General features: G+C 46.4%; 1 protein-coding gene across 1 annotated transcript; it reads left to right on the forward strand.

Moving 5' to 3' along the window:
• The first annotated feature begins 289 nt into the window (after positions 1-289).
• Positions 290-13,567, forward strand: SELENOS (selenoprotein S). Its single transcript, XM_084817352.1, has 6 exons — positions 290-391; positions 2,502-2,630; positions 5,658-5,764; positions 9,588-9,677; positions 9,759-9,834; positions 11,953-13,567. The coding sequence occupies exons 1-6, from the start codon at positions 313-315 to the stop codon at positions 12,036-12,038; spliced, it is 567 nt and encodes a 188-aa protein (XP_084673478.1). The 5' UTR covers positions 290-312; the 3' UTR covers positions 12,039-13,567.
• The last annotated feature ends 3,036 nt before the right edge of the window (positions 13,568-16,603 follow it).

Consider the following 16,603-nt stretch of genomic DNA (forward strand, 5'->3'; position numbering starts at 1 on the left):
TTCCCCGTCACGCAGGCGCGTGAGGAGCGCCCCCGCCCCCGCTTCTTCCATTCAGCCTAGTCATCGTTCTTCGCCTTTTCTCCTCCCCGTCTCCCGATTGGCCGTTTTCCTTCCGTGCCGCCGCCCCGTTTCCTCCAGCCTCTCCCCCGGATTGGCCCACTCCTACCTAGGCCCTCATTGGCCCTGCACGGGCGAGGGAAGCCTGAGGTGCTGCTTTTTCATTGGACGGCCAAGAGGAAGGCGAGGCTTCGGGAGGGGGGGGGGTTGAGCGGAGGACCCGGATGTAGCTGAGGCGTTCAGGCTTGTCGCAAGATGGCGGCGGGGCAGCGGCCGGCGGGACCCGCTGGGTCCCCCCTGGAGCAGGAAGGGGTCCAGTTCCTCCAGCACACAGGTGAGCGGAGGGCCTGCGAGTGGCAGCCTCGAGAAGGAGCTGCCCGCAGCCGTTGGGGGGTGACGGCGAAGAATGGAGCCTCCCTGGTCAGGGGCAGGATGCCCAGTGGAGGCTGGTGGCTCCCATTTTGGCGGGGCTGTGGATCCGTTCTGGGCTGCAGTCAGAACCAGCCAGAACTCTAAAGGGGCTGTCCAAAGCGCTGAACCCTATCCACGAAATTGGATACTTTGGGGAGCCCCTTTAGAGTTCTGGCTGGTTCTGACTGCAACCCAGAACGGATCCACAGCCCCGCCAAAATTGGAGCCACCAGCCCCTGCTGAGTACACCTTTTGGTTACCAGGTACTGGGTAGGGACTGGCAACAGGAGATGTTGCCATTTATCACTGAGGGAGTGCAGTAGGTTTTCTAAGCCAGGTTTCACCAGCTTGATGCCTCTAGAAGTGTTGGACTGCGAGTCCCAGCATGTGCAGACAGCATGGACATTGGCTGTGCTGGTTAGGGAGAGATGTAGTTCACATCGGGAAGGCACCAGGTTGGCTGGACTGCAAGTCCCAGCATCTGCAGACAGCATGGACATTGGCTATGCTGGTTAGGGAGAGTGGTTTGCATCTGGAAGGCACCAGTGTTGGGCAAAGGCTGTTCTAAGCCAGGCTTCCCCAACCTGGCACCCTCCAGATGCGTTGCGTCCTTGTTGGCTGGGAGTTGTAGCGCAAAACATCTGGAGGGCGCTTGGTCAGGGAAGGCTGTTCTAAGCGCTTTGTGCTCTACAGATATTTTAAAAAATACGGCACTCCATGACTGCACACTTACAGTCTAATGCAGGGCAGGTAGAACAGTTTGGGATCTGTCGGTAGATCTGTAGGTGAACAGATTGGCAAAAAAATTGACTCCTGGCTGATTAACGATAGCACCAAAAAGGCTTTCCCCTGCCCTCCAAAATTAAGCTGTTGAAACAGAAAGTGTGTGAGGTGGTGGAAAGCTGTAGACAAATTGCACATCTCTGAATGTCTTTGTTCCTCAGCTGTAAAATGGGACTTTGTGCTTGAGACTGCCGGTACAGCTTGTTTCTTAACAACTACATGTTAAAAAGCAAAAAGGGAAAAACTGTTTCCTGTGAGTGACCTTTTATTCATCTCTCAGCAAAAAAAATAAGACTTGGTCTGTGGCAACCTCTTGGTCCATGGCATCTCAGTCGCCTTGTTCCTTGTTAATATAGGTATTAATTGGTTGCCACAGACCAAGTCATATTTGTTTTGCTGCCCTGTTTTAGAGTTTTATGTTGGAATTTCTGATCCTTTGCAACATACGTGCAGATTTGAGCTTGTATATGCAGATCATCCCTCATAGGGTCCAGGAGATCATTGGTGGAGCAGCCATTTTACACCTGACTCTGTTTAGAGATGAGTGCAGTAGATTTTTCTGCCCCCCACCCCCTGCCTTCAACCTTTCTTTCACAGTCATGACATCTAGAAGCTTATCATAGTTATTTTTTGAAGCACCAGGGCAAGAAAACGGCCGAGTAAGATATTGTAGTTGCCCCTGTTATGTTACTACAATTGGAGAATAATTAGCATCCCACGGCCTAATTCTGTGCCCTATACCAGTGGTGGAGAAACTTGTAGCCCTCCAGATGTTGATGAACTACTCCTATCAACCCTGACCATTGCCTATTCTGGGTGGGGCTGATGGGAGTTTGACTCCAACTCCCAACTGGAGGGCCACAGATTCCCCAGCCCTGCACTAAACCCTAGTCCAGAGGTGGAAGATATTGTCTATGGTGTATTGTATTAAATATACCCCTAAGGATACACTTCTGAAAGAGATTCTTGAGAGACTTCCTTTTTTGAACAGCAGGAAGAATATTTGTTATCTATTGGGCGATAGGGGTAAATATATTACATACAAGGTCTCCACATTTGCCCTTGCAAACCAATGATTTATATACACATTTTATTATACAAATTTGGGCCCAATATCCTGTGATCATCTGTGTTAAAATGTATCTCTCAGTTGGATTTATGTTGCATGTTTGTGATGACTAATGGTTTTTAACAAACACATTTGACTGACCGACAGCCTAATTCTTGTTTCTGTTTGTGTTCTCTTCTAGTAAGCTCGCTGCTCTCAGACTACGGATGGTACATCCTTTTCAGCCTCATTGCTATTTATCTACTTGTACAAAAACTCTCCAAGAACTTTCGAGGCACCACAAGGCCCTGTTTGAACGCAACAGCTATTGGTTTGTATGGGACTGGGAGAGAGTGTGTTAATCCTTGTTAAGGGGTTGCCTTTTTGCATTTCTGTTCTAATTTAAAGTGATTTCTGTATGTGCTTCAAGACTTGATGCAACTAAAAATCTGTATCTGGAATACACACACCACGGCAATATGCATCTATTGAAAACGTCTAACAAAATGTCAACACAACCTATTGCTAGTTAGTGGCAAAACACAATCTTTTAAAGTAGAATAGTTGAGTTTACATGAACTGGGAGAAGGAAGTGGGTTTAAATATGTTTGAGGAACCCTTTGGCTCGGGATCATAGGGAGCATGAAACCAAGAGGAAAAGGAAGCAAAATATCCCTCTCCACCTGCACTTTTATTTTCTCCTCCACTGTTGAAAATTTAGATTGCAAGCTCCTTGTGGTAGGGACCTGTCTCTTGCTTATTTTCCTCTGCAAAGCCTGTATGTGTAAGTAATAATATGGAATGCTGAAATCCCAGCAATTGCTTTTCAGTATTACAGTATGATCTGCAGCAATTACTGGTGAGATAATGTGTTCATCTGTATATAGAACTAAGGACTGCATAGAGCTAGCAGACTGTTATGATTGTTGGATGAAGAGTTTTGTGGAATTGGGAAGCTTGCTTGACAGACCCTGGGCCAGTAAAAAAAACCAAAAAACATATTGCCTCCCTTGTTCTGGGACTACCGGATTAAAGTGTTGTTGCTATTTGTTATTACAACATGTCCTTGCAATAGCAGCCTGTGCTGTTGATACCCTGTGTGTGTGTATATCCATATATAGTTATATAAGGGATGTTGAACCTCTTTCAGCCCGAGATCTGAATTCCAGTGGTGGGTGGCGCAAAAGGAGTAGGGCCAAAAATACTAGCATATTTTATCTTAAAGCTCTTAGCTGCCAGTAACTAAGCCTTGGAGGCATTTCAACTTTTAGGCTGAAAACTGCACAAAAGCTGGGAAACCACCAAGTGATCAGTGGTTGGAAGAAAGGTAGTAGGTCCATCTGGGAATTCCAGAGGGCTGGATTGGGACCCCAGGTGAGCCAGATTTGGTAGTGAGGCTCTGCACTCCTTATCTATTTATCTATATTATTGCAAGAACACTTAACTGTATCAAATAGCAATAACACTACAGTACAGTAGTCCCAAAACAAGGGAGACTACATACACACTCACTTTCTCTTTTATATCTTCTGTATGTTGCTCTTTTCTTATTAAGTGCAGTACTCTCGGGGTTGGTGGTGCTACGAAGCACAGGTAGTCTTTGGTGTAGTGCTGGCTTGGTTGGCACACAAGTGTGTTAGCTTGCACTTGTCTGTCTTTGTTACGCTGGAAGCCAATTCTCAATCTGTGCAAGGAGCCTTGTGTTCAAACATATTGTGGGTAGCAACAGAATTACAACAGAGAGGGAAGAAAAGGCTCTTGAAAGTTCTGAGAAAACATCTGTGTACAGTGTTGTCATTTATTTATATAGCGCCTTCAGTGTGCATGGCACTTCACGGAGGAACAACAGAAAGAGAGTCCCCTGCCCTGAGGAGCTTGCAACCTAAAGGTCGACACAGAAGAAGTGGGAGGTGAAGGTGATGGGGGAAGAGTATGCATTCAGTTCAGTTACATCTACTTGGGCCTGGTTTTGGCAGGGGATGAGGACAAGGGGGTGAAGCTAAAGGTGTCATGAGAAAGAGATGGGTTTTGAAGGAAGAGAGAGAAATGCAGCATCACATAGATCAGGTATGGGGAAGATGTGGCCCCTCAGAGGTTGTTGGACTGCAGCTGCCATCAGCCCTAGTCTGCATAGCCAATGGTGAGGGATGATGGGAGTTGCAGTCCAGCTACTTCTGGAAGGCCACATGTTTCTCTTCCCTGACACAGGTGTTCTGGGAAGCAATTCTAGGCATAAGGAGCAGCAAGCGATGCAGTCGTTGAAGGGAGCAGGAGACCTTCAGATAGCTGAGGGCGGAGGAGCGGAGGTCACAGAAAGGGTATGTGGCGGGTGGGGTGCATGTGGCATACATTACACAAGCATAAATCATGATTATGAAACGTTATTAGCCCACCCCAACCCACATGTTGGAGTGTCTTGAAGCATTTGAAATGTATTTATTTGTTCAAAGCATTTCTGCCCTGCTGTTCAGGCAAAAGGGCTCCCAAAGCAGCTTACATACGATCAGTAAAAATAAGGCAGTCCCTCCCTGTATGCTTACAACCTAAAAGGTATGACACAAAAGCGAAAAGGAATGGAGAAGGAAGAGAAAAAGGCAAACTTGGGCACCAGTTCTTAAAGTTAAATAGTTGTTACAATGACCAACCTGGAAACAGTTCAGGGAAAGGATAAGCCCGACGGACTTGGTCCTCCAACCGGGTGGATGGAATGGCCCTGCTTCCCATTTCATCTCCATCTTCTGCAGCCTCTGCTCAAAAGGTGAAAATGTTAATTTACATCACAATTGAAGCTGCCATAACCTCTTAAGTGTTTTTCTAAGAAAACACTCTAAGAAAAAAACATAGGCAGGAAAGGGCCCCATATGTGTTCTTAAAAACCTTCCTTGCACGCATGAAACTCTGCGGATGTTTTACTTTAACCTGCAGCCTCTTGCACCACATCATATAGATCTACAGAGGGTCCCCCAAGCCTCATGTTTAGCTTTTTGGAGAGTGTGTGTTGAGGGGCTGCTGTAGGAAGGGGACCCCAAAAGTCTCAGTAAGTGTGCAGAAGCAACCTCAGTGTGTTTGGAGTCACAGCCAATATTCGTTGTTGCTCCCACGTCATTTACAAGGCAAATGACTGAAAGGGCTAGAAGTGACTTTTGGGTTAATCATCTTTTCCTATGCCAGAACTGTAGCTTTAGATATATTCAGATGAAGTGTTCAGCTAAGATGGAAGGGGTTCGCTATGTATTCTAAGCGGTATTGGCAAAGTAAACTAAGGTGGGATTGGCTTGCATTGGAATAGACAGTAGAGCATAATGGTAGCACAAGTCTCTTTGGATGCTTTTGCTAATTCTCTTTTGTGATGGATTAGAACCAGATGCTGTGGTTAGACGACAAGAAGCTCTGCTGGCTGCCCGTCTGAAAATGCAAGAAGAATTGAACACTCAAGCAGAAAAATTCAAAGAGAAACAGAGAAAGGTAATGTCCCAGCCAGGTAACTCTGTATCTGACAGTCAAGCAGATTGTCAACAGATCTGTCATCTGCAACAGGCCAAATGGTCACCGATTATGTTGTTGTTGTTGTTCAGTCGTGTCCGACTCTTCGCGACCCCATGGCCTTCCTGTCCTGCGCTCTCTCCCGGAGCGTGCTCAAGTTCATATTCATTGCATCCGTGATGCTATCTAGCCATCTCATCCTCTGCTGTCCCCTTCTCCTTTTGCCTTCAGTCTTTCCCAGCATCAGGGTCTTTTCCAGGGAGTTTCCTCTTCGCATTAGGTGGCCAAAATATTGGAGCTTCAGCTTCATTATCTGTCCTTCCAATGAGCACTCAGGGTTGATTTCCTTTAGGATGGACTGATTTGACCTCCTTGCAGTCCAGGGGACTCGTAAGAGTCTTCTCCAGCACCACAGTTCGAAAGCATCAATTCTTCGGCGCTCAGCCTTCCTTATAGTCCAGCTCTCACAGCCATACATTACTACTGGGAAAACCATAGCTTTGATTAGACGGACCTTTGTCGGCAAGGTGATGTCTCTGCTTCTTACTATGCTGTCTAGGTTGGCCATAGCTTTCCTCCCAGGGAGCAAGCGTCTTTTAATTTCATGGCTACAGTCACCGTCTGCGGTGATCTTGGAGCCCAAGAAAGTAAAATCTGTCACTGCTTCCATTTCTTCCCCTTCTATATGCCAGGAAGTGATAGGGCCAGATGACATGATCTTAGTTTTTTTAATGTTGAGTTTCAAACCAGCTTTTGCACTCTCCTCTTTCACCCTCAACAAGAGGCTCTTGAGATCCTCTTCGCTTTCTGCCATTAGGGTGGTATCGTCTGCATATCGGAGGTTGTTGATAATTCTCCCGGCAATCTTAATTCTGACCTCTGATTCATCCAACCCGGCATTTCTCATGATGTACTCTGCATATAAGTTAAATAAGCAGGGTGACAATATGCAGCCTTGTCGTACTCCTTTCCCAATTTTGAACCAATCGGTTGTTCCATCTCTGGTTCTTACTGTTGCTTCTTGACCCTCGTACAGGTTTCTCAGGAGACAGGTAAGGTGGTCTGGTACTCCCATCACTTTAAGAATTTGCCACAGTTTGTTGTGATCCACACAATCAAAGGCTTTAGTGTAGTCAATGAAGCAGAAATAGACGTTTTTCTGGATTTCTCTTGCTTTCTCCATGATGCAGCGAATGTTGGCGATTTGATCTCTAGTTCCTCTGCCTTTTCGAAACCCAGCTTGTACTTCCGGTAGTTCTCGGTTCGCATACCGCTGAAGCCTAGCTTGTAGGATTTTGAGCATAACCTTGCTGGCATGTGAAATGAGCGCAATTGTGCGGTAGTTTGAACACTCTTTGGCATTGCCCTTCTTTGGAATTGGAATGTAAACTGACCTTTTCCAGTCTTGTGGCCACTGTTGAGTGTTGCAGATTTGTTGGCATATTGAATGCAGCACTTTAACAGCATCATCTTTTAGGATTTTAAATAGCTCGGCTGGAATACTGTCATCTCCGCTAGCTTTGTTGTTACTAATGCTTCCTAAGGCCCACTTGACTTCACTCTCTAGGATGTCCGGCTCAAGTTCAGTGACCGCACTATCATGGCTATCAGGGACATTCAGATCTTTCCTGTATAGTTCTTCTGTGTATTCTTGCCACCTCTTCTTAATCTCATCTGCTTCTGTTAGGTCCCTGCCTTCTTTGTCCTTTATCATGCCCGTCTTTGCACAAAACGTTCCCTTGAGATCTCCAATTTTCTTGAAGAGATCTCTAGTCTTTCCCATTCTGTTGTTTTCCTCGATTTCTTTGCATTGTTCATTTAAGAAGGCCTTCTTGTCTCTCCTTGCTATTCTCTGGAACTCTGCATTCAGTTGGGTATATCTTCCCCTTTCTCCCTTGCTTTTCGCTTCCCTTCTTTCGTGAGCTACTTGTAAAGCCTCATCAGACAGCCACTTGGCTTTCTTGCATTTCTTTTTCTTTGGGACGGATTTCGTTGCTGCCTCCTGAACATTGTTACGGACCTCCGTCCATAGTTCCTCAGGCACTCTGTCTATCAGGTCTAATCCCTGAAATCTATTCCTCAACTCCACTGTATATTCATCAGGGATATGATTTAGGTCATACCTGAACGGTTTAGTGGTTTTCCCGACGTTCTTCAATTTCAGCCGAAATTTTGCAAGAAGCAGCTCATGATCTGAGCCACAGTCAGCTCCAGGTCTTGTTTTTACTGACTGTATGGAGCTTCTCCATCTTTGGCTGCAAAGGACATAATCAATCTGATTTCGATATTGACCATCTGGTGATGTCCATGTGTAGAGTCGCCTCTTGTGCTGTTGGAAAAGAGTGTTTGCTATGATCAGCATGTTCTCTTGGCAAAACTCTATTAGCTTTTGTCCTGCTTCATTTTGTACACCAAGGCCATGCCTGCCTGATATCCCGGTGATTTCTTGACTTCCTACTTTAGCATTCCAATCCCCTATGATGAAGAGGACATCTTTTTTTGGTGTTAGTTCTAGAAGGTGTTGTAGGTCTTCATAGAACCGATCAACCTCAGCTTCTTCGGCCTCAGTGGTTGGGGCATAGACTTGAATTACTGTGATGTTGAATGGTTTGCCTTGGATTCGTACTGAGATCATTCTATCATTTTTAAGATTGTACCCCAGTACTGCTTTTCCCACCCTTTTGTTGACTATGAGTGCTACTCCATTTCTTCTAAGGGATTCTTGCCCACAATAGTAGATATGATGGTCACCTGAATTAAATTCGCCCATGCCTGTCCATTTTAGTTCACTGATTCCCAAGATGTCGACGTTCAATCTTGCCATCTCATGTTTGACCACCTCCAGCTTACCTTGATTCATTGATCTGACATTCCAGGTTCCTAAACAATATTGTTCTTTACAGCATCGGATTTTCTTTTCACCGCCAGACACATCCACAGCTGAGTGTCCTTTCGGCTTTGGCCCAGCCGCTTCACTCTTTCTGGCGCTACTTGGAAATACCCTCTGCTCTTCCCCAGTAGCATATTGGACACCTTCCGACCTGAGGGGCTCATCTTCCGGCGTCATATCTTTTAGCCTTGTGATACATTCCATGGGGTTTTCTTGGCAAGAATACTGGAGTGGGTTGCCATTTCCTTCTCCAGTGGACCACATTTTGTCAGAACTCTCTGCCATGACCTGTCCGTCTTGGGTGGCCCTGCACGGCATAGCTTATGGCTTCACTGAGTTACGCAAGCCCCTTCGCCACAACAAGGCAGTGATCCATGAAGGGGACCGATTATATATTTGCATTTTATTCAGAAATATGAGGGAAATATACATAAATCTGCACCTGGAAAAAATGATCAGGATTCTAAATACTGTTTTGGGGTTGCATTCAGGATCTTCCTTCTAAAAAGTCCTCAGCTGACTTACAAAATGATACAAGAATTTTAATTTTATCGTGCTTGTCCACAATAGAACACAGACCGAATTATGCAGATGTAGTCTAGCACTATAAATGTGAGAAGAAACCAGTTGAGGTGACGGCCTTGACTCCTGGGTCTAGTTCTGAGTTTTCTGTTTTTGCCTGCTTAAACCCGGCCTGTATGACTTGTGAGCCATCGAGCCACACGAAGGCAATTGGCTGTGTAGTGCAGCCTGCCCCGGTGTCCTCTTGGTGCAGTCCCAGACTGGCAGCAGAACAAGAGGTCAACCAAGCCCCCGGCGGGGTGTGCTTAGTGTGCTGGGTCACCTAAGACGTGCAGGCCTGGCCTCAACACTTTAACCAACTCTTCACCTCCTAAATCCGTGTCTGCCTCTTAGCTCGAAGAGGAGAAGAGAAGACAAAAGATAGCCATGTGGGAAAGCATGCAGGAAGGCAAAAGCTACAAGGAGACTCTCAAACAAAACAAGGTTAGCCTTTCGGGGCAGGGGGTGGGGCAAATATTTCCAATTAGAGGATGAGCTGAACAACCCTTTTTCTCTGAATGTCAGGAACCTGAGCCTGGAGCCTCAACGTCAGCTGCTGCCCCAAAGCCAAAACCCAACAGAAAGCCTTTACGAAGCGGCGGTAAGTTCCAAGTCCGGGTTGCTGTTTCTGCTGGATAGCAAACAGGTTTTTGGGTCTTCGGTTTCTTTCAATAGGGTGCTCCCAATGGCTGGTACAACTCCTGCCTCTTTCCTTCAAGCTGTATCTCAACTTTCCCCAACCTGGTGCCCTCCAGTTGTGTTGGACTGCAACTCCCATAATTCCCAGCCAGCTGGGAATTCATTGGCCATGCTGGCTGGGAATTATGAGAGTTGCAGTCCCAACACAACCGGGGGGCACAACGTTGGGGACAGCTGCTGTATTGGCTGAAGGAGGGGAGGCTCTCCTAGTGTGTTTGCCTTGCACCGTTCCCATGTGTCAGCACATGTTGTTTGCCCACGGCTTTCTTTGCCCTTGCCCTGCTCGTGTGCGAGCCCAGCTGAGTGATCTGTGCCCTGTGGTTCTGGCTTTGTTAGGACGCAGATAGAGGACAATAGACTGGTGGTTCTGTCTCAAAGGATCTTGGGAACTAAGGAGACCTCTTGCTGCAGGAAGAAAGTTGGCACACATGACCCGAATGGAAGCTTAAGTGCAGCTGCTTGAACTGTTTAATCTGGTACATGCTGTGCAGTATGGCCTGGCCTGGATACCAGTGCCCCCTAAATTCTCTGCCGGCCTGCCTACCATCAAGCTATCTTCATGGGTGTGTGTGGGAGGTACTAGTAAAGCACATGCTTTGTATGCAGAAAGTCCAAGTTCAGTCCTTGGCAACTCCCAATGAAAGCGTGTTCAGTAGCAGATTGGGAATGTATTTATTAGCTGTACATACTGCCCACCTAGCAGGTGCCCTTGGGGCAGTTTACATTCATAAAGAAAAACCAAAAAACCAAACAGAACACTACATACAATGATAAAAATATGAAAGTGCTAACACAAAAATATTTCAAATATGAAAGAGCCAGCAGTAAAGTTAACAATCTGAGTGACATTTTAAAGATTACATGCCTGTCGGAAGAGAAAAGTCTTAACCTGGTGCCTGAATGTATACAGTGGTGACGCCAGGTTGCTCTCCACGGGAAGGGCATTTTGCAGATAGCCTCCCAGCACGCTACTGTAGGCAGCAGCACTACAATGACCCCCTGTCTCCCTGTGACTTTTGATCCATTCTCAGAGTACATGGTACTAAGTTAGATGGACCAGTAGTTCTGACTCAAGATAAGGCAACTTCATATGTGCGTGCCTCATCTCTGTCCTGCTCTGCAATTTTTTTTCCTGAAAGCCCACTTACTGAGTGACTGTCTGGCCTTACCCAAACCTGGTACCCTTGGAGTCTTGGACTCCAACTCCCATTAGCCCCAGCCAGCATTTCCCAATGGTGAGGGATGGTGGGACTTACCTAAAATATATGGGGGTACCAGGTTGGGGAAGCTTCCCAAACCTCACCCAGCACTCAAGCCTGGTTACGTCTCCCAACAGTTATCTGAATTCAGGCATGAGCAAAAGTTGCTTGCATGCTGTGAGTTGGTCTCCGCATCCCACATTTTGGGAAGAAGTATCATAGTCGATTTGTTCAACCCTTTCCACTGCACTCTCTTTTAATACACTTAGGGTGCATATTTAGGCAGAAAAAGGTCCTACAATTCCCAGCATTCCCCAGCTACCATGGCTGGCTGGGAATGCTGGCATTTGTAGGACTTCTTTCTGTTTAATCATGCATAGGATTGCACCCTTAGTTGGCTTGTGGCTTTCTAAATATCAGTGCATTTCCTTTCTACCCGAGAGGCCTCCAATTGCCTTTAAAACAAAACCTAACGAGTCCAGCCATAAGCCAGCAAAAACAGACAAACCATATTAGCAACATTTTTCTAACAGCATCAACAGTATTAGCAGCAATTGGAAAAGAGAAAACCTAACCATATATACACATGAAGGTGTCAGGGTATCTTGCCAATTGATGTATTTTTTCCCCCTTAGCCCTAATATCCCATCTAGACCAACATACACAATACTGCAAGTGTGAGAGGCACTCCTGCTTTTCCTTCTGCTGCTCTTAGTTCTGGGCAGTGCATTCATTTGCATCTGTTTGCTTTGTACGTTTTGCTGCGGCTTCCTGATTTCCCCCAATGGTCATGTGACTTAAGTGCTTCTCTCTCATTCCAGGTTACAATCCCCTGTCTGGAGAAGGTGGTGGGACTTGCTCATGGAGACCAGGCCGCAGAGGCCCCTCGTCCGGCGGATGAGGCTAATTCTGCTGGTGTCTTCCTTTTGACACTGGCAGGCATTAACTTAACCTCACAACTGTGGCTGTCTATAGTTTGCTTGACATGGGGATTTGGGGTGGCGGGAGGGTTGGACTAGTACTGTCACGGCCTCAAAAATGTGTGAAACAAAAGACCTTAATGCAACGGAGAGTGACTCAAACTCTGCAATAAGGGAATGGCAGAATTTGACAGAAAGCCATGTGACAGGGGCTGACTGTTGACTTCCCCTTTAGAGAGGCCTGGGTCCATGGCCTGGCATTTTAGTCAGGACAACTGGCTTTTTGTTTGAGACCCAAGCTTCACATGAATAGTGAATTCCATTCATGTGAAGCCTGGGTCTCATTCGTAGATTCCTTTTCTGTGAAATGGGAACACTGTCCAGCTGCCTTGTAGGCTGTGTTCCCCTGCTACCAAAATCGCTGTCCGAAGAGAAAGCGGCTGCATTCCCTCCCCCGCCCGCATCAGTTTTGCAGCATCTTTGGCAAAAATCGCAGCAATCTTGCAGGGGCATGAGACACACGGGGAGTAGGCGTCTTGCTCGACAGCAGGATCTCACTCCCAGAACTGCAGTTCTGCTTGGAAACAAGGTGGGCACACTCCCACGTGCCTTGCTTCCCAGCGAAATTGCTGTCATTTTTGCCACTGTGGCAAAAAACTTGACAGTGGGAGTGGAGTGCAGACCATAGTGGGGTTCTTGGGGAGAGGGGCAATGCAGCCCCTCACTCCCAGAGGTTGCCCACCCTTGGTTTTGAGGTTGAGTTGCCTGCCAAAGTGCTTTGGGCTTTGATGAGGAGAGAACACTGCCTAAAAGGGCAGACACCAAGGCCAGATTCTTCCCATAGTAGGGGAATAAACAAACACCAGGGAATAGTGCAATGGCTGACAGTCAAGTCAGTACAGCTACATAAAGCCATTAGGATGGAAGTGTGTCAAATAGTGCTACCCAGGATGTCTTGCCAGCAGTTTCCTAACTGGCTCTGTGATGCACTCAGCCTGTTGGCAAATGTAGCTAATTTTATGTTAAGGTCCTGTCACATGAATTTTGAGCTTGGCTTTGCGGGTTCACCCCCCCCCATTGTGGTAATGGATGTGAATGACGTTCCCTGATAACTCCCTGTAACAAGCAGCATTGAATGACATGGTCCTTATAAATGGTGAACACGCCGCTGAGGACCACTGAAGCTAGACAGCCAGTGGGGGGCAGTTCTTGCCGTATCCTCCTCATTTAATCTGCTTTGTATAACAAAAAGTCCTGTAAATAACATTTGCAACCTAGTTGTTTCAATGACTTTTTTTCTATAGAGAAAAGTATGTACTCTAGCTTAATAAACGTATGTTAAGGTTGTAGTCCTGTACACACTTACCTAGGTGTAAGCCCCTTCAAACTTGGGAGGCTTACTTCTGAGTAGACATGTATAGGATTGCACTGTAAAGACAGTTAATTTTTTTGTGGCTCGTTTCCCCTCTTCCCCCTCCCTAAAATATATGTTACTTAATAAAATATTATTTATATAGCGCTTGCAGTATGCATGACTCTTTGCAGAGTGCAAAACAAAAAGGAGGTTCTCTTCCTATTTACATTTTCTTCCTATTTACATTATTTACATTTTCCCAGAGGAGAGGGTAGTTAGCTAAAACTGTTTTTATCCTGCCTTTCCTTGGAATCTGAAATAACTTACAAGCAATGTATTAGCACTAGTGTACAAGGCTCTAAACAACTTGGGACCAGGATACCTGAGAGAGCGCCTTCTTCTTTACCAACCTGTGTGGTCACTGAGGTCATCAGAGGGCTTGCTCCTGGTGGTTCCACATGGACCTATGGCCCAGTTGGAGTCCACCAGGAAAAGAGCCTTCAGAGTGGTGGCCCCCTTCCTGTGGAACTCCCTGCCTTAGGAGGTCAGGAAGGCAAATGTGTTGCTTTTGGCGCCTTCTGAAGACATTGCTCTTTCGAGAGGCCTTCCCAGAGTGACCAGCTGCGGTTTATTAAGTTCAGAATCTCTTCTTTTAAAGTGTTTTGTTTTAATTATGGGGGTTTATTTTTATTTTGTTGTTCACCACTCTGAAATCTTTGATGTGGAGCAGTATATAAATATTGCAAATAAATAAATAAATAAATAAAATATCCTACAATAAAACAATTAGAATATTACGAGTCAGTGAGGGGTAGGGGTTCGAGTGTTGGACTGGGACTTAGGAGATCTGGGTTCTAGTCTCCACTCGGCCATGAAACTTACTGGGTGACTTTGGGCCAGTCACTGACTCAGCCTAACCTACCTCATAGCATTGTGAGGATAAAATGGAGGGGGAGGGCTATGTATATTGATCTGGGGTCCTGGCTCTGTCCCAATCATGAATCAGACTTTTTTGGTTATCAAGATGAAACAAGCCACTTGCACAAAAGATGACAGTTCATTGATAGAATATGGATGCAGAATACATACACGCACACACACACACACACAGAAAGTTCACACCTCCCCTCAGTTGACAAAACAGGCACCCTTGTCACAAGCTGATATGTCTATCTGAGTCCCCAAGACAGACAGGGAAGCTGTTCCTGGGCCAAAGGTTCTCCAAGCTGGTAACGCATATTCCCCCTTGAAGTGAGACTGAAGATCAAAAATAGTGTGCTTGCTTTTATAACTTTTTCCCTTGGCTTAGGAGCCGACAGGGAGAAACCTACAGAAACACTCTCCTGCTAGAAGCAGGCGTGGCCAGGCCTGCCCCCCCCTCAGAGGTCCTTGAAACATCCCAGCCTGGGAAGCTAATAAGAGCCTCTTGCGTTTCTACTCGGGAGTAAAATCCATCTCATGGATGAGAGAAGACGCTGTGCTCTTTGAGAAAAGACTGAAGGCGAAAGGAGAAGGGGACGGCAGAGGATGAGATGGCTAGATAGCATCACCGATGCAATGAATATGAACTTGAGCACACTCTGGGAGAGAGCGCAGGACAGGAAGGCCTGGCGTGCTGTGGTCCATGGGGTCACGAAGAGTCAGACACGACTGAACAACAACAACCAGGCATACGTACAGTTGTTGACATACAAAACTGCACTTGCTTGATACCAATTAAAAGTATGTGTGAGGCTCACTCTAGAAGCTCCCCCCCCCCCAATCAAGGGGCCTACTTTTGTGAGCTAAAGCCTGCTAAAATCTACTAAGGGCACAATCCGATGCATGTTTAGACAGAGAAGAGGCCTACAACTCCCAACGTTCCCCAGCCAGCATGTTGTAGGCTTTTTCTCTGTCTAAACATGCATAAGATTGTGTCCTAACTGTGTTAAACCATATAGATCTCTGTACATTTAGGGACCCTGTGAAGTCCACATTTTCTGCTCTCCCAGCGAACCCACTACAGCATGTGAGCCACCTTGAGTTCCTTGCAAAATGAAAAAGGCAGGTTATAAAATAATACTGGGAAGCGCTCCTTAAAAAAAAAAAATTCCAGCAGAGTTAAAAGCCCCTTAAGACCCCAAGCCCTTCCTAGAAATTAAAAGATGCTCACTGGGCCCCTAAAATGTTACTCATGATGGTGGCAGAGTGAGCTTCCCTTGGAATGACAAGCAAGTGAATTAAATGAATTAATTATGAATGATGAATTAAAGCAAATAGAGTTGTGCGTTCTGAGGGGGAGTTCCAGGCATGAGTGGCAGCGTGGGAGAATGGGTGGAGTCAGAATCTGTCATCATTCCTGAAATCTGCATTCTGTCCAGGAGCTGTTATTTGTCGAGGCTTGGGCTGGAGTGACTACGCGGCAAGACTGTTTCACACATCTCTTTCTCCTATCTCCTTTCAGCAGTTCCCACCATAAAGTGTGATGCAGAGATGTGTGCTGGCCAATCTGTAGTGGACATGGACTAGGGCAGGACACAGATATTTTGGCCTGTAACTCCCAGAAGCCCCTGCCAGCAGGGCCAGGTCAGGAATGCTGGGAGATGGAGGTCCCAAACATCTGGAGATCTACTTTCTGCCCATCCCTCGACTAGGGAGTCATGGCCCACCCACTAGGTCTCCCCAGCATGGGTTTGCTTTGCAACCACATACATTGACAGAGGCACATCTCTCTGTTCATGCAGTTTTACCTCTACAGAGACCGTTCACCCTTGTGGTGGCTGTGCAGTGGTCCAACTGCTGGCTGCTAGGAGATGGGTCCTTTTGCAGGAGGGATTGGACCCAGGCTAAGAAGCATCTTCCCCTTCCTCCTGAGGACCAGAGTTTTCCTGACTCAGCAGAAGGAAGACAGGCTTGTTGCCTGACGTCAAGTTGGGCTTTTTTCCCTTGGCTCCAATCTCCCGAGTGGCGAATACTGTTCTAAGACTGCATGTGCCAGGCTTGCGTGTCTCAGCGCTCCACCATGAAACCATGACGTGTGTGTGTGTGTGTGTGTGTGAATGAGAATAGCGTGTCAGGGGAAAGAACTTTTCTCCCTCTTATGCTAGTCTTGGATGTGCATGTGGGCCTCTTGAGGGATGGGGGCAACGCATTCAAAGATACCCTTGGCAAATGTTAGATGAAATGTGAATTATTAAATTTTCTCTGAATGACATCTCT

Source organism: Heloderma suspectum, chromosome 11 (genome assembly GCF_057233095.1).
Source record: "Heloderma suspectum isolate Gila_16-S chromosome 11, 16-S_ref, whole genome shotgun sequence".
NCBI classification, from domain to species: Eukaryota; Metazoa; Chordata; class Lepidosauria; order Squamata; family Helodermatidae; genus Heloderma; species Heloderma suspectum.